Source organism: Sclerotinia sclerotiorum, genomic scaffold, assembly GCF_000146945.2.
Source record: "Sclerotinia sclerotiorum 1980 UF-70 scaffold_1 genomic scaffold, whole genome shotgun sequence".
NCBI classification, from domain to species: Eukaryota; Fungi; Ascomycota; class Leotiomycetes; order Helotiales; family Sclerotiniaceae; genus Sclerotinia; species Sclerotinia sclerotiorum.
Window position 1 is genome coordinate 819841 of NW_001820835.1, and position 23232 is coordinate 843072.

Sequence of the window (23232 nt, forward strand, 5' to 3'; positions counted from 1 at the left end):
TAAGCTCTACCGCAAATAAACTCATCATCGTCATCTTCGTACAAATCATGATTTACAAGTATTAACAATGCGTATGCATCGGAAGGTAACATATCGATAGCGGAATCGAGGAGATCGGAGAGATTTAGCTGGTGGGAAAATGGTGAGGAGGGGGTAGCTCGGTAGCGAATACGGGTTTTGGTGTTGGAGGAGGAGGTGTGGAGACTGATAGAGGGGGGATTTTTGTTCTTTTTTCTTCTGGAGTTGGATCGCGCTTGGGATGGGTTTGGGGGCGTGTCTTCTTCCCAGGGTGTGAAGTGTAGGTGCGTCGGGTCCATTTGTTTGACTGGGAGACCGTGGTAGAAGGCTTGGAGATATGAGATGATATCTGATACCCAATTACCCGTCTCCCATTCCGCCCCTTCCCCTCCATTCTCGATAGCATCTCCTCTCTTCCTCTTCCCCTTCCCCTTCCCACCATCCTCTCCTACACCTTCAACCTCACACCACCCCCTCATAAACCCCTCCACCCCCTCCCCATCAACCCCCGGCGGAGCCACCACATAAATAGTCCTCCTAAACTCACCTACCTTCCCCTTTCCCTCCCACTCCTTCCCCACAAAATTCCTCCACCTCGCCCTCTCCCACGCCCTAAAACTCTGACCCATCTGTCTCGGCTCCCTCTCCAAATCATCACCATCCAACACCAACGGCCCGGGAAACGTAGAAGCACACTCCCTATCCGACACAAAACGATGAAAATTTGTATCTGTAATTTCTGGTTTATGGATACCTGATTCTGACGCAGCGGCTGCACGACGGGATGGGGAAGCACGGGAGAAGGTTGAGGAGGTGGAGGAGTGGGATGTGGTGAGGAGGTGGGGGTGTGTACAGGGTGGAGAGGTGGGTTTGCGTGGCATTTTGGGGAGGGGGTTTCTGGGGTTGACGGTAGTGATGGGGATAGGGGTTTGCTGGTCTTTTTTTGGTGGATATTGCGAATGAATGGTCTTGATGGATAATAGTTAGAATGGATCTTGTGATATCACGTGGTCACTGTCTAGGCAGCAGCACCACCACACTTTTCGGACGAAATGAATCAAGGCAATAGAACCATAAAATCTGCAACCTCAAGTACAGCGATTTAAATTCACTGGTGATTCGCAATTTCATCAGGAGTTCACGCATGAAAAGAAGGACAGGTAGAATATATAGTAGTGTAACATATTAATGATTAAAATCCACCTCTCTTTGTATTCCCTTGTGAATGCCGTTGATCAGATCAAATCCGATCATGTCCAAACCAGACCGCAAACCCATATGCTATGCTACCAATTCCATGCTATGTAATGTAAAGCTATCATTTGTTTCTTCGCCATCCCTAATGCGTCAGGGTATTCCCAAACCAAGCCCAAATTCGTTCTATCCCGATCCTATCAAAAAGACATCTTATCCAGATGGCAAAAGAAATCCAGATTTTTTTCTCATCCTAAAGATTAAGACCATCTTTTTGACACCTCTTTCCACATTCCCATCCTTGATGTAATGCGATTCCAATCCAATCTGAACGCCCAATAAACTCCTTGCAATGCTTGATCTGATATAATGCAGACTCTTGAGAGACCCCATTCTCAGGTTTGAAAAAAATGAGGAAAGTTTCATCAATTGATACAAAGAAATTCGTAATCCACACAAGCCATTTTCATCCTTCCACCAGTGTTTCATCCAGTAAGCTCTCCACGCAGGGACCAGAATGAGAACCTCAAAAGCATCTCACGCAGCGGAAAAGTTCTTTTGACCAAAGTATCTTGTTAGGAAGTTGCCTTTTGATTTCTTAGCTGTGCGACGCTTTTCCTCTGCCATTACCATGTTGTCGTGATGAGCCATGTTGTCAATTTCGTATGGGAGCATAGGCCTGAGCTTTCCATCAGCACCAGCAACTTGGACCGTGACAACGTCGCGGACGACACCTGATGGGGAGTAGGTATCGCATTGCATAGCATCATTTTCGTCGGGGTAGCTGCTGACGGATGATAGAGGTGTACCCGAGCGAGATAATTCGGAGATGTAAGATGAGGCGGAAGATGACATGGCGTCGAGGGTGTCAGCAGTACCGCTGCGGGTAAGACCGGGAACTTCTGAGGAGGAAGGTGGCGAATTGTAGTCGTATGCATCGTTGGCTGAGAAGAGCGATTGTTGTTCACCGTAGTATGACATGTACTTGTCTTCGGCTGCTGGCATCCAGTATCTTCCGGTTGGGTCGAAGGACATGTTTTGCATGGCAAGAGCCTCTTGTTCTCGGATGGCTTGTTGGTGTGCTTCGTGGAGACGAAGTTGTTCTTGCTTTCGATCTAATTCAAACCGGATTGGTGTGAGGAAAGGTTCCAAATGAATGTAGAGATCATCCTGGCTGACAATCAAATCCCAGTTGAGTAGCTGAAGTAATTGCTTCTCCATAAGGTTGACTTCTGTCCTGGTAAATGAAAAGTCATTGTAACCCCGAACGTTCGAGTATTCGGCCCAGTGCTTATTCTTCGGCGATGAATCGTTAAGGAACTTGGCCGATAAGATCAATGTTGCAAGAAAAATTCTATGGACAGTACATCTTAAACCTTTTGCAACTGGTGGTAGTCTCTTCTTCAGTCTAGCCAGGTAGACCAAACTGGTCATAAGTGTAGGGACTTGAACGTTGGATCTGTTTATTAACGAAGCGATGAATCTCTCTAATGACGGTAAATCTGATGGTGATCTTTTCTCTTGAGGAGGAGTTCGAGGCGGCGAGGGACCTTGACTTGAGGATACCTGCGTGGGTTCGCACTGAATGACTTCTCTCGCCTTTTGGGCAAGGTAGTTGATCATATCTTGAGTAACTGATTGGAAAACAAAGTGATCTAAAGCCACCTCATTGGAGGTTCTAGGAAGGTTTGAATTGAGCGACATGGTGTGGTGTGTGATGTAGTAATTGTTGTAGTCGTTGTACTTCGATGTGGTTGACTTGTATGTCGAGATGTTGTAGATCGAGACTTGATCAACGTTTGATATCGAGAACTGGAATGATCTTGTAACAGAAAGATAAAAATAAAGATACACCAAGCTATAAGGTCATAAAAAGGAAAGTCGTTATTGTCCTGAATGGTATTCGTTGTATTAAAAGATATCGTGACCGTTTCTATTGTCTCCAGGCTTCAATCCTATTGTGGTATGTTGGCTGAGGTTTAAAAATACGGCTCGGCTGTCGAGGACAATAGGCAAAGGAAATTGTCGGAGGAAAATCCACGATAAAAGTGAATGAAATCTTTCGAGAAATTTCAAGAAAATTTCAAAAGAAATTAAGAAAAATAATGACGACCACGGGCTCGTAATATTGAATCTAAATTTCGCGAATGAGTGAGAAAAATCCGACCAGCGGAATCCTATAGAGGAGTAAAGTTGGCGCAGCTGGTTACTATGCGTGGAGGCACTGAGAGGATCAGATGGCTATATAAATTCCGGAATTGCCTTGACCTCAAGCCTGACAAAGGCGTTCTTAGGGTGGACCAAAGAAGCAGGGGGGTTTTGTCTTTGGGGTTGGGGTAAGGGTGGCTGAAGATTGGGCCAAAAGGTTCGAAAGAATAAAGATGGATGCTGATGCTGATGCTGATGATGATGATATGCAGATAGGCGCGGAGGATTCTCGTGAGAGGTGAGATGGTCAGCGAATGGGTCAAAGCAAATCAAAAGTAAGTAACCACGTTGTTTATTTATATGGGCGACTGGTGAAACGGTATGATTGTGTCTTCTTTCAATCCAATCAGTCGATAGTTCAACTGAATCTAAATTGAAGTACTGCCGCTTTGTTACGTTTCGTTTTAGTTTCGTCAAGGCCGTATTAGTCGTACTCGTAAAGTATTCCCGTGTCGTCCTCAAAAGAGTGGTGATGGTAAGGTTAATTGACGATTTGACCCCAGTGAATCGATCGGTCAAAGTGCCGGGTTGGGATGGTTGGTACGTTCTGTCAAGGGTTGATCCAAAGTCTTATTGATGGTTGAGGGTTGAGGGTATTGAGAACTTTAAAAAGTCTATAAAAGCAAGAATGTCGAAGTTTCCGATGAGAAATGTAAATGATGTATGGGATTGTGGACGATATATGTAAATATCCTCCGTCGATCCCAAGGCTGGAGGGAGATATGTATAATAATTTTTTATTTCTTTTTCAGGAGGGTTTAATTGTCTTCCACACACTCCAATACCTTTCTCCCTATAGTCTCCGAATCTTCCTTGCCAGAAGCACAGTATTTTCAGTCCAGTAAGGAAATGTCAAGCTTGTCGTGCAATAATTGGACCAGATTGAACGGGGACAGTATGAAAATACTAAATAGAGCCCTAGGCGCTGGGAAAGGAATGCTTGGGATTGATGCCCCTCGTTCTCAAAATGGAATCAAGGAACCAAGGAACCAAGGATGCAAAGTGGCTCAATGGTGTCGAAATGGTTAATCGTTCAGCGATGACAAGGGTTACTTTAAGCTATAATAACTATAACAACTAGCAGGGAGATTATTGGTAGAGGGGATTGCGAAAGGATAGGCGATGATTGAGCAAAGGGTCAGGCTCGGTGGCGTGCAGGCGTGCAGGTGTGCAGGCGTGGGATGGACCAATGCAGACGAAATGCAGCGGGTCTTTTTTCGAAAAGGTTTCAGATGTACGGAGTAGCGAGTGGTTCAGCAACCTTGCGCCCGAGGAAGATGGCAGGCGAGACAACCACACCTGGAAGTTAGAGATACAAGGGCTAAATTGAAACCAGAATACCTCCACGGTAACGATGAATGATTTGTCCGTGATGCTTCAGAGCTGCTGTCGGACAAATTCCAAGGGAAGAAAGTACAAAGATGCAGTACCACGATGTACCAAGAACTAAACAGGAGTCGAGATGCGAATCTATACTTCCCATATAGGAGGAATGTATAAATGAAGTAGTTAATAAGTGTAGGCAACGAGCTAAGATGTGTGTATGTGAGCTGGAGCATAAGCATATGCATATGCAATTTCACTGGTCGCTATGCGGTATCAGGACCTCTAGGATTGCAGTTCTTTTCCCGTGTATCTAGCTCTATCCTTCTCGTCCGTTTTCCAGATTTCGTTGTTTGTCAATTTTTCGATGCGCGGGCTGTTTCGTTACTCTGAATTCCTCTAATCGACTGTCGATCAAAGGGCTGAAGTAAGGCTGTAGAGATAAAAGTTGAGTACCCTGAAACCACGGAAGAATTCGATTTTCCTGAAGATATTCAACTAAACACCAATAATTGTTTATTGGAAATGAGGCGTGAGGGGAGATGTACTGAAGGAGAAAGATTTATTGACGATGATAAATTGGGGAAATGTTGGAAAAGCATCAATATGATTCGAATATATCGCAAACGTCGCAATTATGACTGGTTAGTAACTTTCTCAACTTACTCCGCATCGCGAATTGCGAGTAATGGTCAACGTCGGTATATTAATGGATCAACATATACGTGTCGACCCTTCTATTGCAAGCGGTGAATGTGACACTTCAGTGGATATCCCATGATTTGGCAACGATCACACAACCAATATACCCTGTAGATATAAAAAATGAGTCTGAAGTATAGAAATTTTGGAATTTGTGGATGGTTGATCATTCATCAATCAATGCTTGAAAGTTGGATAATGCTTGTTACCTCCACCTGGGCACTGAACACATCATGCGCAATACTGGAATGACGGACTTTTCCCGTTGACATGATGCCCAGATACCCATATATCTACAGCCCAACCGTACCATATACCAACCTCTTGAAAAGAAAAATCTAACAAGAATCATACATGCGGAGACCATATCATAGATGTCGACGGAGCAGGAAAAGTATGCATTTCTTCACCGAAATCGCAGTACTTGCAAAGTTTGTGTGGCTGAGAGATGGCTGAGGTAAGGTTATATGAATTAAGTAATGAGTAATGCCCCCTTATGCGTACGGCTCCAAACAAGACCTACTAACCATTGGTAATACCGAGAGTAATGCACGCTTGTGTTCGTGAAAGATTACAAGGCAAGGCTCAGTTTGATACAAATGTCCAATGTCCATGATGGCAATGACGACAGTGACGATAAAAAGATTCATGCTCTATCATGATAGGTGATAGATTATCGACGAGATTGGTGAGATACGAAAAGCCAAGTGATGGGGTTATGGGGACTAAAAGTTTATTCGATATTGCTTCTAAAGTAACTTCAGCCGAATTTAACAATGGCGTGTAGATCCAATTAGATCCAGATTTCCCAGATCTTCGTTTGGGGGCAGAAATCGCATATAGAGCTTATTAATAATAACCTACTTACTACCCCAGCCCCTTTGTTAACGAGAAGCATCATGAATACCAACTATCTACTAATTACATACATTATTATGCGTACCGACAACGTCGGCCAGGGCGATTTGAAAGGCAGAAAGTCGAGGCCGATCGAAAGACTTCTTCATGACAAACTTTTCAAAACTTCACATTTGATATTGTCGGACTACAGCTTATGAATTTCGGATGTTGGAGTCCCTACTGTAGAAATCCATACTCTCGATTTGTATTGGTTGAAACAAATGGCTTCGCCTGAAACATGCACCCTTTTCAAATATCCATACTCCGTATTCCTTCCACTGCCACCTTATCCTCCGAAAAAATCATCATATCATCCTCTATCTCCTTCTCCCCGGAGTTGTTGCGATAACTTGACATCCCGGATAACGGGCTGTACTGTAGATCCAGGCCATGATGTACAGTAACCTTAGCCTATGAGATGTTATATTCATCGATAAGATGATTTAAAGCAAGTCACTAGTTCCCTCGTGTTCATTCGAACTCACACACCTTCGACACCGTTGACACCGTCAAATTCCATGGATGCACCAATTAAATTATCAGACGATCCCACATCCAGACTTTCCATATGTCACGAGAAGGTAATTCCACATTTTAGAAGCTTCAAAGGGTGTGGCAGTGCGATAAAACTTGAAAAAGATCTCAAATCTTCAAATCATCAACATCCCAAATTGTGCATTACTCTCGGAGATGTCTTACATTAATCATGCGACCATGCCGGGCCTTTTTCTTTCAGCGCTTTGGACGATTTTCTTCAATTGCGCAAGATTTCTCTTGGCTTTTGGTTTATGGATGTTACTCAACGATTTCGTCTTCTCTTGGTTATTATTATAATCTCACAAAAATAACGAAGAGCATGTTACAACATTTTCTGAAGCGTTACGGGTCCGTTCTAAGGTCTCATGAAAATGGGACTGGCGGCTACTGAATATATGCAACGCGCGGAAGTGGCTTTATTTAGCTCTTGAAATTAACTAGCTGTCCCATCAAGCGCCCGAATCTATTTTTATTAAAATCTTACTTTAATTTGGCGATATTTGATTTTGCTTAAAACAACGAACCGTATATTCTTACGCATTCGTTCTCTTGATTCTCTTGCACGTCTATTGTTTCATGCATTATCATCGCGCAGCTTCAGAAAAGGATATGAAGGCAATTCGGAAAATACTGTTACTCCAATGATCAACAAACTAAGTGGTTTTTGCGTTGAAACATTGGGTTTCGTACTCAATAAGTGGACCGATTATCAAGCGCTTTTGCATATTATTAAGGATTGCAATATTGGATGTCAAAGTCAGATGCCTGATACTCCTTCATCACGCCACTTCCTTTCCATATATTCACGTGTTCCTACATGGACAGTAATCGGATAGTTAGTAGCAAGTTTCATTTGGTTGATCTGAACATTTGAAACATCTACTGGTATAGGTCAGTTATTCATCGGCCATTCCAGTCAGACATGTCGGCGATTAGAAAGGAACAGTGCAGTCACAAGGGTTCTAGTTTCAATGGTAAAAATTGATGACTCTTCGCAAATATGTTTTTAAAGTATGTATGTCTGTGAATCTGATAACAGCGTGTTAGTCAGTTATTTTAAGATCAATTGGTTAACACGTATTTAGGTGTTTTCACAGAAAGTGAGAAATATAACAACGAACAATATTGAACCATTATTCTCTCCATTCTCCCATTACATTCGTTTTTTACCTAGCTCGCCTCATATAAAAAAAGTTTTCAACCCATAAGTTCATTGCATCATCGGCTACTACCGTATCGTTGCTAAACGATTGTCTCTTCCATTGCCCCAACACGATCTATTTCCAAATATCCAATCTCAAAACTTCGGGTATTAATTTCGCTAGTATTAAAGTTCTTGCCTCTTCCTTCCCCACGTAAGCGACTTGTACGCAGATTTCAGTTCATCAGTAGGTATAAAGTTCTGGTGATATGACCATGTTACGATCTTGGTCAGTGCCCCCATATTTGTTCAGCCACTTCCTTCGGGGTTTTGATTTGCTTAATCATAGCGTGACAGCATCCTTCTCTACAACAGTAACCATATGACAGGTGAAGGAAGTGGCACAGTAGTGATAAAGGGATGATTTGCAATGACGATCATCTTTAGTTATCTTTATATAACATCTGTAGCTTATTATACGTAAAGTCTTAAGCGAAGATAGAAAGATAGTGAAGGTAATAACAAGTACATATCAATAGAGTAGTCCTTGAGATTGACGTGTAATTGTTAATAATCTCCCCGCATTCCATTGTTTGCACTAATTATCATCCATCGTGGTCTAAACACATTTTGTGGGGAAAGAGGAAGTAGCGTAGGAATGTGATGTCAAATGTAGAGCTACTGATTTGTTCCAGTACCTACTCATTGGACATTTCACCGCAAGTATCTGTCATATTCTATTTCATTACCATACAAGCAAAGACCAATATTTCAGTTTTACATGTCGGCAATGATTTCATCTCGCTTTTTCTAAAGAGAGAGAAAATAGCTGTAGATTAATCTAGAAACTTGCTCCTGTATTGTCTCAATATTTCAACAATCCCATTTATTCCACTCAAAATTGAGCACTTTAAATCCCATCACAGTAGATATCCCTTCCATCCACCCTCTTTTTATCCTATTCTAACATTAGCCTGTTCTCAGCCATCATCATTATCACTAATAACCGTACTTATGCTCATGATCTCAATCTATCGAAGTATAAATCATGTGACCATATCACTCAAGCATGGTTTTAACTCCAACCAACACACCTCATTACTCCTCACTTTACTTTGACACAAAAGCAACCTTAGAGTACCTATTGAATATTCCATTTCTCGATCCCCCTCCGAAAAGAACTACACAAGTAGTAACTAACCATAAACTCAATATACGCATATACTCACAAAATACCCTAAATCCAATACCCATAAGCTCCTCATTATAAATCCCACTCCATCCATTCCCCTATACACTAACACACTAATTAAACCACTAACTAAACCACACCCCTCAAATCCCTCTGATAATGAGTAATCACCTTCACTTCTCTTCCTCACCTCATCCTCCTTTTAGCTTCCATCCCACCACAAACCACCCTTCACATCACATCACACAAAACTAACAACATAAAACGAAGTTCCCGCGCCACATAAGCCATATCCGAGGACTTGCATCTTATTTTTTTTAATTATTTTATTCGATTATTATGTTATAGTATATTTTGTTTTATTTTTTTTGGTGTGTATCTGGGTTGTTTTTTATAGATGTGTTGTTTGTGTTAGTGATATTGTAGATTTGTAGATTTGTAGATTTGTAGATTTATGGAATTATATCTTTTCAGATGATGTTTACAGAGGCGGCAGGTGTTGTATAGATATATGTACAAATTATAAATACACCTCCACACATCTTCTATACGTACATAATATAATAATATACATAGAACCTAACACCTAACACATCTACCTTTATAACACTTCACTACAATATTTCAATATGAAAATTCTGGAATTACACAGTCCGGAGTTTAAGGGTTGCTTTGGTGTGGTGGTGTGATGGAGTTTGCAAGCTCAAGTACTAGTGGCTGTTGTTATGTATGTATGCATATATGCATATATACTTCGGAGTTGCGGGTTATGGTTTGAAATGCGGAGTATGGAAGTGAGTGAGTAGATAGGTAAGGAAGGTAAAAAAGGAGGGAATGAAGGGAGTGTCTTTGTTGATGATGATGACGGTGGTTATGAGGTTTCGTAGTAATTATACATAATATAAATCTTACAAATATTTATCCGGAATAAATATTGTTGAATAGCTAGGTAGGTACTCAACGATACATAAAGTAAAAGTAAAGCCTGCTGTATATCTATGGTAAGGTTAAATATTTCTTCAAGTGCTTGGAGTAAATATACTTATTTCATCTTATAAGTTAAACATACATATCCGTCACATCTGACATATCAATCAAAACTATCTATGTCCACCGTAGAGAAAGATATTTTCCCTGCCTTATAAGTAGCACAAAAGCCATTAGTTACACAGGATATATAAATAGTAACGTTCCGAACTCCAGCGAGCTCAGCTAGCCATTTCTCTTATCTAACACCACAATACCACAACACGTACGAGGATATAAATTGCAGGTTAATTTCTTAAATCCGTGGAAGTAATTAATCTTACATGCGCAGAAATTTATATGTTAACGTTGTGTATGAAATGCCCCAAGAAAGATGGTAAAATACCAGTTTAATTTCGTGATCGATCTATATATTTGTCTTCCTTGCTAAATATCTCCCTACACCCAGGAGCACAAGCGGTAGGTAGCTTAAGTTCGAAATTCGAAACTATACAGTAATATTTAAATCCCTAGGTATAGGACCTAAATCTTACATATATCGCCACACAAGGCAACAACGCGACTTCCCGCTCTGGTATATATTACATGCATACGTGCATATGTGTGTATATGCATATCAGACGGGAAGCGATAATTAAGTTGCGCCTAATATAGGATGCGAAGTTTAAGTAGAAATTATTTAGGTATGTGTGTGCTTTGAATTCGAACGCTACTATTTGTTATGTTAATTGGGGAAAGTGTTTGCGGCCGTAAATTGATGAAATCTGGAAGGAGCTGCGGGGATGAGGAGTTTGTGGATTGTAGGGCCAGGGTGTCCAATAATCTGTCCGTATTCAGTCCGGACAGTCGTCCGGATGGCTAATCTATGATTTTATTGAATTTGATAAATTATTGGGGGAGTTCTTATATAAAATTTTTGGATTAGATAGTCTAATATTAAAAAGTTCAGATTGTTATCCAAACTTTTGGATTGATTAATTTCATATTATGCTTAATATAGAAAAATATGTGTTCAAAATCTGATAATTATAGCAAAAAATAATCCTATATTGTACAATTTAATTATTAAATAGTCTAAAAGTCTAGATGGGCTGGATTGTGATCCGATTTGTTGGGGGATCTTAATATTCAAGATGGATTGTTTAATATATCAATGGATTGAAGTTTGACTGTTTAGCTCAAAACATCTAGTTCGTCCTGCAGTTCGGACTATTGGACACACTGTGTAGGGCTAGGGTTGCGGAGTATTGGAGATAGATACCTAGTGTGGGTTGTATGGAAAATTGATGTATAGGATTTCCGTGATCAATGAAGGTGAGAGAGAAGTGATCCCGGCCCGTATCTGAATTGTGGTTGAATAGGAAAGTGTTGCTTTCTTGCTTGATGATTTGGAGAATATAGTGATGTGAAATGATGTGTATTTTTATTTTGAATGATGTAATGATAGGGGGTTCGGTTCGTTATTTCAGTCGGCGGGATATATACGAGATTACTGCAATGAATGCAGGAGAAAGACATATATAATTAGGGTGCATGTATATATAAGTACCGAAATTCCAGAGCTCAACTAACTGCGAGAATGTAAAATAAAGTAGAGAAGAAATAAAGGAAAACTAGAAAAGACGAGGTCAGAATAAGAGGTAATAGATCCGCAGATTAAATCTAGACAACTTGACTTTGTATTGTCTTATTGATAATTTGAAATCCCTCAATATTCTATCAAAACACTCTTTGCTATTTGCAGACAACTTGATCTTATATTTCTCTGCTGATATCCATATTTCTCATTACCGTAATACACATCCACATCCTTTCATCGTTTACTTACAAGCTTGAGGTGAATACCTAGCTGGCCAGTTCGTATAATACGACTCCTATACTATCTTCCATACATCTTCTGACCTGGATGCAATACATTCTGTAATAGCTTTATCGCATATCTATATGCTACTCAGACATCATAAAGCTCAGATGCAAATACCGATATATAGACCATCTGAGTCATGACTTTCCTAAAGATTCGACTACTTTCACTGTATATCATGGAGAGAGCTGTTCATCCTATCACACGAACCGCAGAATACATATTAACCTCCTGTAAAGCCGTCTGTCCCCTTCTTGATTTCTTACTAACACTATGAGTCTTGCAATACTACAATCTAACTGCTTGATGCATGTGACGCACTAGATTATATAAAACTGATTAAACTAAACATTGCGAGTTCGGCCACTGTATCATAAACCACTGAACTACTTGTAGAATGAAGATATCATATTTCTTCAACTATTTAGATAATTAGTTAATGAAGAAGAAAATAAATGGAGATATAGTAGATAATACCATTAACACCTATCTCTTGCTCTTCATTTTCACTTCACTTCTCTTCACTCAAATAATCATAACCTAAAACCTACACAGTTCGTCCTTCATCCGCAATCCTCCCTCCTCTTCCCCTCAAAACTAAAAAAACCCTCCCCCTCCCCAGAAATTCCAAATTCAAATCTAGCCCAACAATAAAGAAATTTCCCGTCTCCCCCTATAGCTACTAAACCCACAATGATCCGCAAAAACCTCTACAGACCTAAAACATAAAAATATCCTCGTATATAATGCATTTTACATGAACCACCACAGTTGATACAAAATTCGAAACACCTAACCCGCTGGATGATAACTCTTTATTCTATATGCATTCGCGACAACTATGGTGTGTTTTAGGATAGACTTATATAAGTTTTATATCTATTATATATGTATAAAGGGAATGGATGGTTTGAAGACGAGAAGCAGGATATGAGCTTGCGGATTGCGCGTTGAATTTGAATTTGGATTTGCAACTCGTTTTTCCAAATTTGCTCGATTATCCAAATGACTAGATTTGTCTCTGCATATTCATGAGAATGTGTACTGTCTATACAACATTTTCGTACACTCTTTTAGCGCTATCGAGAGACAGATGATGTAATGCATGCAAAAGACCTGGGTAGAAAAAAAGTGTTTATTAGTCATATATACTTATACATGATGTAATTAGAGCCAATTATAGTTTATCAATCTACATGCAATCTCTCCTTAAAAAATCACCAAAACGCTTTACTTCTTAACCCCCAAAAGTTCCTCCCACTCCTTCCTCAATTTCTCCATTTCTGTCCAACACTTAACACCCATGACCTCAAAATCCTCTCTTGCTTCTCTCGTCAATGGTACCGCATCTCTCTTTCTCCCCTTCCTTCTCTCTCCCGTATCAATAGTCTTTGGAGTTTTACCTTCCCATCCCCAACCAGGAACTTCCGTACGGATGACACGTTCTTTTCCACTTGAGTCTGTGGCCGATCCCCATTTTGAAGCTGGTGCGTCCATAGTGTCTAGAATCTCATCTTGAGACAATGCTAGCCAGACTGGTGCTACAGCGGCGGTGTAAGGTTCGATGGTATGCCATTGGCTACCCATCCATCTTACGAGGTAGAAAATCATCCTATAGAAAAATACCAAGATGAAATTTAAGGGCATGATTTCCGAGACAAATATTCCTGGCTGCACCACATACATTTTGGGTCTTATCAACTGTGTTGGTGACCGATCTTCAGCGTTTTCTCCTTCTTCTATTTCATGTTCCTTCACGCGAACGTCTGAACAGTCGAACCATGAAGAAGAGATCTTTCCAGCTGCTCGAAGTTTTCTTGAAAGGACGAGGACATCCGTAAGACGCTTTGAGCTTTCGTATGGTGCGTGGTTGTTCAAACCTTGTAGATCATCAATATTGAAGTGCTGTGGTTGCGCCTCTATGCTGGATACCCATATAATTCTTCCGCTGGTAGTGGCTGAAGGGGAAGCAGATCGTGATAGTAGAGGCATCAGTTCATGTGCGAGAATATAGTGTCCAAATACGTTAGAACAGAATGTCGAGCCAAGAGGTGGCTCCTGTGGACTGTCGCCGTTAAGTAAAGGTTGTGTGGATTCATCATCGGATGTTTTCGCTTCTTTTGGTTTAGTAGAGGATAGTTGCGGTTTTGTCACAGCTCCAACTTCCGCAAGCTTGTAAGTTGGCCATGTTACAGCTTCTGTCATATCTGTCATGACAGTCCATATAGCTTTTGGCCAATTGATTCCTGACCATCCTCCTATACCTGCATTCAGAATTACGACATCCAGTCTGGGTACGCGAACTCCGCTTAACCCCCATCCCCAAGACCTCTGTTGCCCATCAGATCCTTCTTTCTGACTCAATGCCCATCTATCTTGCTGGATACCCGCGGAATACGAGGCGGTTCCAGGAGACCCAGCAGGTAAACTCAGACCATCCATTGTAGTAGCATCTGGGCTACCAACAGTCCCATTCACCAGCTTGTCGGTGACCGCGTATACACTTTTTAGGTCGCATAGATCGAGTTCAACTCCAAGGAAATGGACCCGAGCCACCATATCCTGCCATTTATATACATTTCCTTGTGCTTTAGCCTTCGTTCGTTGCGAGCTTGCAAATTGAGAGTAGTCGACGAGTTTCCGTAGATGGGCACGCAGGCGCGAGATTGTGAATCGTGTCTTCAGCGGAGTACGCGTGCAGAGGATAAGAATGAGATGTTTTGTAGGAGGAGTGTCGGATGAAGTTAGAAATTCATCAATTAATCTAGAAGCAATTGCAAAGCCTAAACCACTAGAAATTTGTCAATAATTAGATCGAGAACCCTGAAGCCCATTGTGAATAATGTGGACACTTCGGGGTGTTAATACCTGTTTGCGCCTGTTATTAAGGCAAAAGTTTGACTCTCACTTGTCTCCCACGGCGGTAATCCCATTTTATATATTTTTGGGAATCAATTGATGACTTTATGTTGAAGATGATGGAATACTGGGAAGTAACTTGCATATGGTTGTTGCTCCCTCCTTAAAATAAACAAACTAAGTCATAGCCAACATAAGCGCCTCGTTCCACAAGACGGGAAGAGCTGAGGTCAATTTGAATCCACAATTGCAGGAATATATTTGAAGGAAGTACATAATCCTTCATTGTGATTTACTTCATATTGATGTTCCTACGTTGGCTGAAGGTTGAAAACGCTCGCTGATATTTTACGTCCTTTCCATGTTCTTGCATCTGATACACGTGATTTAAAATCTCTTGAGAATGGAATTGTGGTTTGGAGATCGATCATAGTTTGAAGGTAGGATTGTTGGTATTTGTAGACCATCTAATAGTAATGGGACACGAATCTTTCAATGGTCAAGAGGAAACAATTATCCTACCGTAAGGCTGGAGAAATACCATGATTGATAAATTGGTTGATATATATATCTATTATCCATCATGGTCTAACATGGATTTTTCCATCGAAATTCGAAGAACTCTAATGTTTGTCGCTTAGCCGCTTATGATGCGCGGCTGTCATCGGGCACATGGAGCGGGCATGCAATTTAACCCGGTTCCGTGAAAAAGCTAAAATGCAGTCTCATTAAATCAAGAAAGAAATCAACCCATTCTCATTCTCATGCTCACTGCATCGCCGTTGCATTACTTCTTCCTTCCAATTAATAAATATTACTATTAATCTCTTTCATTCTCCGGTCGATATGACTTTTGGATCTTCACGACTTATCAGGCCTACGAAGACGAATACCTGAGAGAAATCCAAACTCATCCACCACCTTCCGAAAAAACTCCGTCTCTAGTACCCGAATGAATTCGATACAGACTAATACAGTCCTATCTTGTTTAACAAGTACACGAGATAAATAACTCGGATTAACCCGGCACTCACTGAGAACATCTCTTGTTTGTTTGCATTGGTTGTTTAATCTACACTCACCCATCATCATGGCCAACGAGGAGCAGGTTCATGAACACATGCCTCAAAAGGCCAAGCACAAGGAACAATTTCCTATGACAAATTGGATATATGATGTATTTCTGTGGACATTTTCAATACTCGTCGACCTCTTCTTTCGTGAAGTCCATCCGAGAGGATCATGGAAAGTTCCAAGACGCGGGCCTGTTATCTTTGTAGCAGCTCCTCATGCAAACCAGGTATGCGGCAGCATGCTTCTTCTTCAGCTTTGAAGCTCTTGATTGACTAGTTCGTTTAGTTTGTCGACCCTCTTATCCTAATGCGCACGCTCCGAAATGAATGCCATCGTCGCGCCGCTTTCCTTATCGCCGCCAAATCTATGGGTCGATTTATCGTGGGTTGGTTTGCGCGTAAAGTAGGTGCGGTTCCGGTCGGAAGAGCTCTAGATATGGTGAAGCCTGGATCTGGTACAATATATCTACCAGACCCTATCAATGACCCACTTCTCATACGTGGAGTTGGTACAAAATTTGATGGGAAAGAAGTACAAGTCGGAGGATTATTAGTTTTGCCTACCATGGAGGGAACCGCTGCCAATACCGAAATAGCGGAAGTAATTAGTGCCGAGGAGTTGAGATTGAAGAAACCTTTCAAAGGCCGAAATGCTATGATACAGCTCACCGGGCGAGACGATGTTGACGAAAATGGCAAGTTTGCCAATGAGTCTGTCAAGGGTACCAAGGAAGGTTTTAGAGGATCGAAATACAAGACCGCTCCGAAAGTTGATCAAACCCAAGTGTATGATGCCGTTTTTGATCGCCTTAGTGGTGGTGGAGCTGTTGGAATCTTCCCTGAAGGTGGTAGCCACGACAGGACCGAACTACTTCCCCTTAAAGCTGGTGTGGCTATTATGGCACTTGGATCATTGGCCGCTAATCCTGATAGTGGCCTTCAAATTGTACCATGTGGTATGAACTATTTCCACGCCCATAAGTTCCGTTCAAGAGCCGTAATTGAGTTTGGTAATCCTATCGAAGTCCCAAAAGAGCTTGTTGAGCTCTACAAAAGTGGAGACCGAAGGGGAGCAGTCAGTCAATTGCTGGATATTGTATACCAAGCTCTTGTTGCTGTCACTGTCACAAGCCCTGATTATGATACCCTCATGCTTATTCAAGCCGCTCGGAGACTGTATAATCCAACCGGAAAGAAACTTCCACTTCCAATGGTAGTTGAATTGAATCGGAGACTGGTTAAAGGCTATACACATTATAAAGATGATCCACGGATTGTGCAACTCAAAAAATCTGTATTGGATTATAACAGACAACTACGCTACATGAATCTTAGAGATCATCAGGTCGAATACGCTAAGTTCTCTGTTCCAAGAGCTGTATTTCTTCTGTTTTACCGCCTAGGAAAGCTAGCTGTTTTGTCTATTGGCGTTATTCCAGGACTTTTCTTATTTGCACCAGTTTTCATAGCTTCAAAAATAATCAGCATCAAGAAGTCAAAAGAAGCTTTAGCTGCATCTACAGTCAAACTTCAAGGTCGAGATGTTATGGCAACATGGAAACTATTGGTTGCCCTTGCCTTTGCACCGATTCTATACAACTTTTACACCATCAGTCTTGCATATTGGACTTACAGAAATAGAGTTCAAGGGTATGTATCTGAATGGGTCCCATTGTGGGCAATCTTCGTTTTTGGATACATTATCTTTCCAGCTATTACCTTTGCAGCTCTTCGTTTCGGAGAAGTGGGCATGGACATTGCCAAATCGTTACGACCTCTAATAGTCGCTCTTAACCCAGCATCTAGTAACGTTATGTTCAACCTCCGTGAGCGCAGAGCACAACTCAGCTCACAGGTTACGGACGTTATCAATACTCTTGGCCCAGAGATGTTCCCTGATTTCGATGCTTCCAGAATAGTAGCTGATCCTTTCAACCGTGATGGTCTCAAGACTCCGACTTCGCCTCGTCAAAGTGATTTACGTCGCAATAGCAATCAATCTGGTATCTCGGATGAGTCACCACCACGTGTTCTTCACAGAAGTAATACTGCAGGTGCATCTATTGGAGGTGGCTCAAGTATGAATGGCCATCTTCCGCGTAACGAGTCATTCGGAAATCTAGGTAACATCGCACTCTTCGCAACGCGACCACCTTCCAGGAGTCGTAGTCGCAGTAGCAGTAGTGGTGGTGCAGTAGGGTCAGCAGGATTTCCATTGAAGAGCTTTAGTGCGTTAGATGGGAAAGCAAGTTTTGATGAGGTTAGTATGAAGATTCGTGGAGCGATGAAGGAGAGAGGGCAAACGAGACGGAGACAGAGTGAGGCAACAAGGGAAGAAGAAAATGCGGCGTATAGTAGTGAAGATGAAGAAAGGAAACGGGTCTAGAGAAAGAAGAAATCTAAAAGTCACTGGGTTGGGTAATTTGAGGGGAAGGTCACACATAGTGTAGACAAAGCGGGTTGACACGGATGGGATGGGATATTGTTAGCCGGGCGTAGCGTGGGCGTTCAGGAGGGAAATACCACTGTAGATGGATATCTTTCGGCTCCCTCCGCGGAATGAAAATCATGTCACGTTTATCCACGTTGTGCCGTTTTTGATGCGTCATTGAAACAATTTTGAAGTCGATTTCCTCATTATCGAAAATGCTTTTGCTGAATTATTCCAATATGTATCTGTAGTGCTTCCCCTCATTAGCATACAGTATAGCACAATCATTAATCTCCACCAATTTTTCATCAAAACTTAGCATGCTATCTGTTTCTGTTTAACCACCGAGCGCTATCTACCTACGTATACGTCGTTTGTGTTATATTATCATTGTATGGTAGAAGTCCATAATAGAACTCTAACGAAACCACTACATGCGGTAATGTAAGATGTGTAGGGGTATGAACTTTGGATTGTAAAGGGGATATGAATCGATATTAGAATATTTGAGGCATTTTTGAATCTGTCAACTAGTGATTAGGTAGTTAGTTGGTTTAATAACTTGGAAGTTATGACGGGATATCTCCAGGCACATTCAGATACTAGGTAGGGCATATAAGGTTATAATTTGATGGGATATTAATCAGCACCGCGATAAACCCATCTTCAATTAGGTAGGTATCTACCTACCATTTCAAGGTTGAAGCTATGGCCACATATCATATCATAGGTAATAAACATCTTACAAGCATAATAAATTAATAATTGTATGGTAATTCCATGTACCATGGTACGGGTCAGAGTTGCACTGCATTTGGGAGCAAAAAAAGTGCAACTCACTGACGTACGTATTTACCCTTGCTATCACAGTGTCACTCACTACACGATTAGAATGACGCCACTAATTAACGTATGTGATGGTCGGGTTGTTTTTGATGGAGATGGAAAATGGAAATTGAAATGGAAAGTTCGCTCGAGGTTTGCACAGCCCCCCTTGGCATTTTTTTTGTTTAATTCATTTACTTGCTCAGTTGGAAATTGGAAATTGTGGCTTGATGGATAGCTCGAGGCTTGGGTGTTGGGCTGTTGATGCGCGTCTTAAGCACTGAATGCATTGAAGTCTGAACGAGATAGTTTTGATATACTAAAAGGAATTGTGATTTATACAAAAATATTTACATTGATTCATTATATCAAAAATTGATGGTTCCAACTTTCATGAAGACCGAGTACCGTATATTCCGTAGGTACAATGCGATATGCCATGCACTTGTATGGGTCTATCACGATTCGCGACGCACGGGAATGGGGTACCTACCTACCTGGTACCTGATTAATCTGCTGGAAAAGAGAAAGGTATGGTATTGGTGGGTGTGTGTACTGAATGTCGGTATTTGGTTTGTCGGGATAATCTGATTTCTTGGTATTGATGATCACAGTGAGAGTTGGTGAGTCTAGATGTGAAATTGTAGAAGGGAATGATTGTTATGTGATGATGATTGGTGAGTTTTGGTTATGAATAATATTGTTGTTGTTTATTCAGGGTTTTAAGCTTCTTTTTCCTTTCTTTGGGTGAGGTCCAAACACAACATGGAACACTGAATACTGAACACAGAACACAACATCTGTTTTTCGGTCAACTGCAATCAAGGAACAGATTCAACTATTTATCTGCTACGGCTGGAGCTATAGTGGCGTCAAAACATCAGAAGCTACTTGGCAGATAAAAGTTTCAACATATCTATATCCTTATTAGTTGTTGATATCGCATCTTGGTACATGCAACATCTCAAAAAAGAAGTAACAATCATCATACCTACCTAGCTGGAGAGCTTCACGACAATAACATCGTTCCTTTCAATCGCCAACACAGGTACACCCAAACTTAAACTACCTAGGTAAGAGAACCTCACTCACCCTTTCTATTATCGTATCATTCTGCCATTCCAGCCATTCCATTTGAATTTATGTCCCTCTTCTCTCTCTCCTACATATCACATCGACTTTCTTTCCTTTCAAGTTTTTCACTTGATTGTGAAGCTCTCTTCAATTTCATCAATCAAAGCAAAGCACACTCGATTAAATTCTTGAAACGCACCATTCATCACATTTCGATGCGCTTGATCAACACACCTGCATCATCCTCATCATCAACAGGAGACCACCTCCACTGAAAAGGAGGCGCAGCACCCAGCACCCAGCACTTGGAAATCTCTTCTCCCGCACATCAAAGCTACCTCTACCAAATTGTGCCCGAGATTCTAATAACCACGCGCACAACAACCTTCATGATCCCAACCTATTATTGTTTTTTCTTCAACCCACTGCCCTTTTCGTCCTACTTGCGCCGAAATTCAGAGGTTTAATTCATATTAGCATTTGGTATTTGGCATTTAGCATTCTCCTCCCCCATTTCCAAGGGAGAATCTTGCTAAGATGGTTTGTAAGTAAACAAATTATCCTCACGCTTTCGTTTGCCTGTTTTGAAGATCTTCCATCTATCAATTCAATTCACATCATTATTTCCCGTTGGAGAGTCCGATGATATTCGCCAATTTTGTATCACAAGTAAGAAGTCGGAACATACTGTTGGGTTTTTGATCCATCTCTTTGTTACATCTCACATTTGCCCTGCACTGAATGGTACCACACATCCAACTTGACCTTTGTTTCATCTTCATCACAGGACAGCTACCTAGAGTCTAAAGGACCTAAATCTTGAAGCCAAGCATTATTCCTTTGGCATCCCATTTACACCACATTTCTTGTTCTCTTTCCTTCTGTTATATACTTGATCCACCCGTCAATCTGCCAGCAAACTGCCAAGGGACCTCCTGGAAGCTTAGTTCGGCTGCCGCGCGCATTGCAATTTCAATATCGGACATCACATGGAGTGGCTGGGCTAACTTTATATCTTGCTTGATATGTAGCACAACAACAATTTCGAAGGGAACTCGCTCGTGTAAGGTCCCTCAAACAGAGCCCGACCTTTGAAAGTGATTCAGGAAATATGTCGACTAGAGCAGATGAAAGCACGAGTCTGTTGGGCGCCAACGGACATGGAAATGACAGACGCAAGAGTAGCGTTCATGAGTTCTTTCTTAGCAGGAAGCATACACCAGGAACGGACAGCGACAGTGCCATTGTTAGCTACTCGGCTTCGACATGGCACGTAGGGAAGGTTACATTGTATAGTAGTTATGTCAACGTCCTTCTGGTCTTTGTACCATTGGGTATAATCGCAGGTCTCACACATTGGGATCCGGTCGTCATCTTCACTCTCAACTTCTTCGCTATTATCCCACTGGCCTCCATCCTTTCTTTCGCAACGGAAGAAATATCTATGAAGTTGGGAGAAACACTCGGAGGTCTCTTGAACGCAACATTCGGCAATGCCGTGGAACTTATTGTAGGTACCGTTACCACATTTTGTCGGTTATGGACTAATATTGAATTTTGTAGGTCAGCATTATAGCATTGAAGCAGGGACAAATCCGCATTGTTCAATCGAGTATGTTGGGTAGTATCTTGTCGAACTCTCTACTTGTATTGGGATGTTGCTTTATAGCTGGTGGAATCCACAATACACGAACTGGCACATCTATGGGCATCGAGCAGAAGTTTAACGACACTGTTGCAGGAACCATGTCATCCCTTATGGTTCTTGCTGCATGCGCTTTGATTATCCCTGCAACCGTAAGCTGAACTCCCATCTGTTTGTAACGGTAGCTGACTTCCTCAAAGCTTTATTCTGTTCTCGCCAAATCATCAGCAGATACTGAATCCAACATTTTGATTCTCTCTCATGGAACAGCAATCATTTTATTAATTCTGTATTGTCTCTATTTGTTCTTCCAGCTTCGAACACATGCCAATCTATTCGATGCTGAAAGCCAAGCAGCAGGTGAGGAGGAAGAAACACCACAGATGAGCCCATGGGCTGCCGCCGCTGTTCTCGTGATTGTCACAGTCGCCGTATCTATTTGCGCTGATTACTTGGTTGATTCCATCGACTCCATCGTTGAGAGTGCTCATATTTCCAAAACGTTCGTTGGTCTTATTCTACTCCCCATCGTTGGTAATGCCGCCGAGCATGTCACAGCTATTGTGGTTGCCGTCAAGGATAAGATGGACCTTGCAATGGGCGTAGCCATTGGATCGAGTATGCAAATTGCACTTTTCGTCACCCCGTTCCTTGTGATCCTGGGATGGATCATGGATAAGCCTATGACTTTACATTTTGAAACATTCGAGACTGTGGTTTTCTTCTTGAGCGTCTTGGTCGTTACTTATGTTGTTCAAGATGGCAAGAGTAATTATTTGGAAGGTTGTATGGTAAGTCTTGATCAAGTCCAAATTTTCAACACCTTTTCACTAACATTTACATAGCTTCTTGGTCTTTACATCATAATTGGCCTCGCATTCTTGGTATACCCAGACGCTCCTGCCGGGACAGGAGAAATTGGAGAAAATGTAGTCAGATCAGTCAAGGCTTTGGCAGGATATTAGTCCGAGATTGTGATGCGGTATGCGTGGTTGATATTAATTGTATCAAATTGTGGCAAAAAGCGTTTCAGCGCTGGATATGAAAGGCATATATTGAGAATTCATACTGGGGGAAGATTGACAAGGTTGGTGGCACTTTTAACATTGCTTGTTATTACCAAAAACAAAAACATTATGGGATTTTTGGGGAAATTTTATGAGAGGGGTTGCTGGGAATGCAAATGGGATGGATGGACGGATGGATGGATGAATTGTAAAAATAGTTAGGAGGGGCTGCGAAACTAATACCTGTTTGTG

The 23232-nt window shown here is 41.5% G+C and overlaps 7 protein-coding genes across 7 annotated transcripts; 4 read left to right on the forward strand and 3 right to left on the reverse strand.

Annotated features, from left to right (window-relative positions):
• Positions 1-45: 45 nt before the first annotated feature.
• Positions 46-899, reverse strand: SS1G_00322 (hypothetical protein; the record flags this gene model as incomplete). The annotated part of the gene is made up of 3 exons (XM_001598186.1): positions 46-128; positions 383-466; positions 566-899. 3 exons carry the CDS (start codon positions 897-899, stop codon positions 46-48), a joined length of 501 nt encoding a protein of 166 aa, XP_001598236.1.
• An 850-nt stretch (positions 900-1749) lies between these two features.
• Positions 1750-2916, reverse strand: SS1G_00323 (hypothetical protein; the record flags this gene model as incomplete). The annotated part of the gene is made up of 1 exon (XM_001598187.1): positions 1750-2916. One exon carries the CDS (start codon positions 2914-2916, stop codon positions 1750-1752), a length of 1167 nt encoding a protein of 388 aa, XP_001598237.1.
• A 1471-nt stretch (positions 2917-4387) lies between these two features.
• Positions 4388-4501, forward strand: SS1G_00324 (predicted protein; the record flags this gene model as incomplete). The annotated part of the gene is made up of 1 exon (XM_001598188.1): positions 4388-4501. The coding sequence occupies one exon, from the start codon at positions 4388-4390 to the stop codon at positions 4499-4501; it is 114 nt and encodes a 37-aa protein (XP_001598238.1).
• A 1602-nt stretch (positions 4502-6103) lies between these two features.
• Positions 6104-6232, forward strand: SS1G_00325 (predicted protein; the record flags this gene model as incomplete). The annotated part of the gene is made up of 1 exon (XM_001598189.1): positions 6104-6232. The coding sequence occupies one exon, from the start codon at positions 6104-6106 to the stop codon at positions 6230-6232; it is 129 nt and encodes a 42-aa protein (XP_001598239.1).
• Positions 6233-13296: 7064 nt separating this feature from the next.
• SS1G_00326 (hypothetical protein) lies at positions 13297-14999 on the reverse strand (the record flags this gene model as incomplete). The annotated part of the gene is made up of 2 exons (XM_001598190.1): positions 13297-14857; positions 14935-14999. The coding sequence occupies 2 exons, from the start codon at positions 14997-14999 to the stop codon at positions 13297-13299; spliced, it is 1626 nt and encodes a 541-aa protein (XP_001598240.1).
• A 1016-nt stretch (positions 15000-16015) lies between these two features.
• SS1G_00327 (hypothetical protein) lies at positions 16016-18384 on the forward strand (the record flags this gene model as incomplete). The annotated part of the gene is made up of 2 exons (XM_001598191.1): positions 16016-16225; positions 16285-18384. 2 exons carry the CDS (start codon positions 16016-16018, stop codon positions 18382-18384), a joined length of 2310 nt encoding a protein of 769 aa, XP_001598241.1.
• A 2481-nt stretch (positions 18385-20865) lies between these two features.
• SS1G_00328 (hypothetical protein) lies at positions 20866-22938 on the forward strand (the record flags this gene model as incomplete). The annotated part of the gene is made up of 5 exons (XM_001598192.1): positions 20866-20872; positions 21360-21838; positions 21892-22125; positions 22174-22764; positions 22819-22938. 5 exons carry the CDS (start codon positions 20866-20868, stop codon positions 22936-22938), a joined length of 1431 nt encoding a protein of 476 aa, XP_001598242.1.
• Positions 22939-23232: the final 294 nt, after the last annotated feature.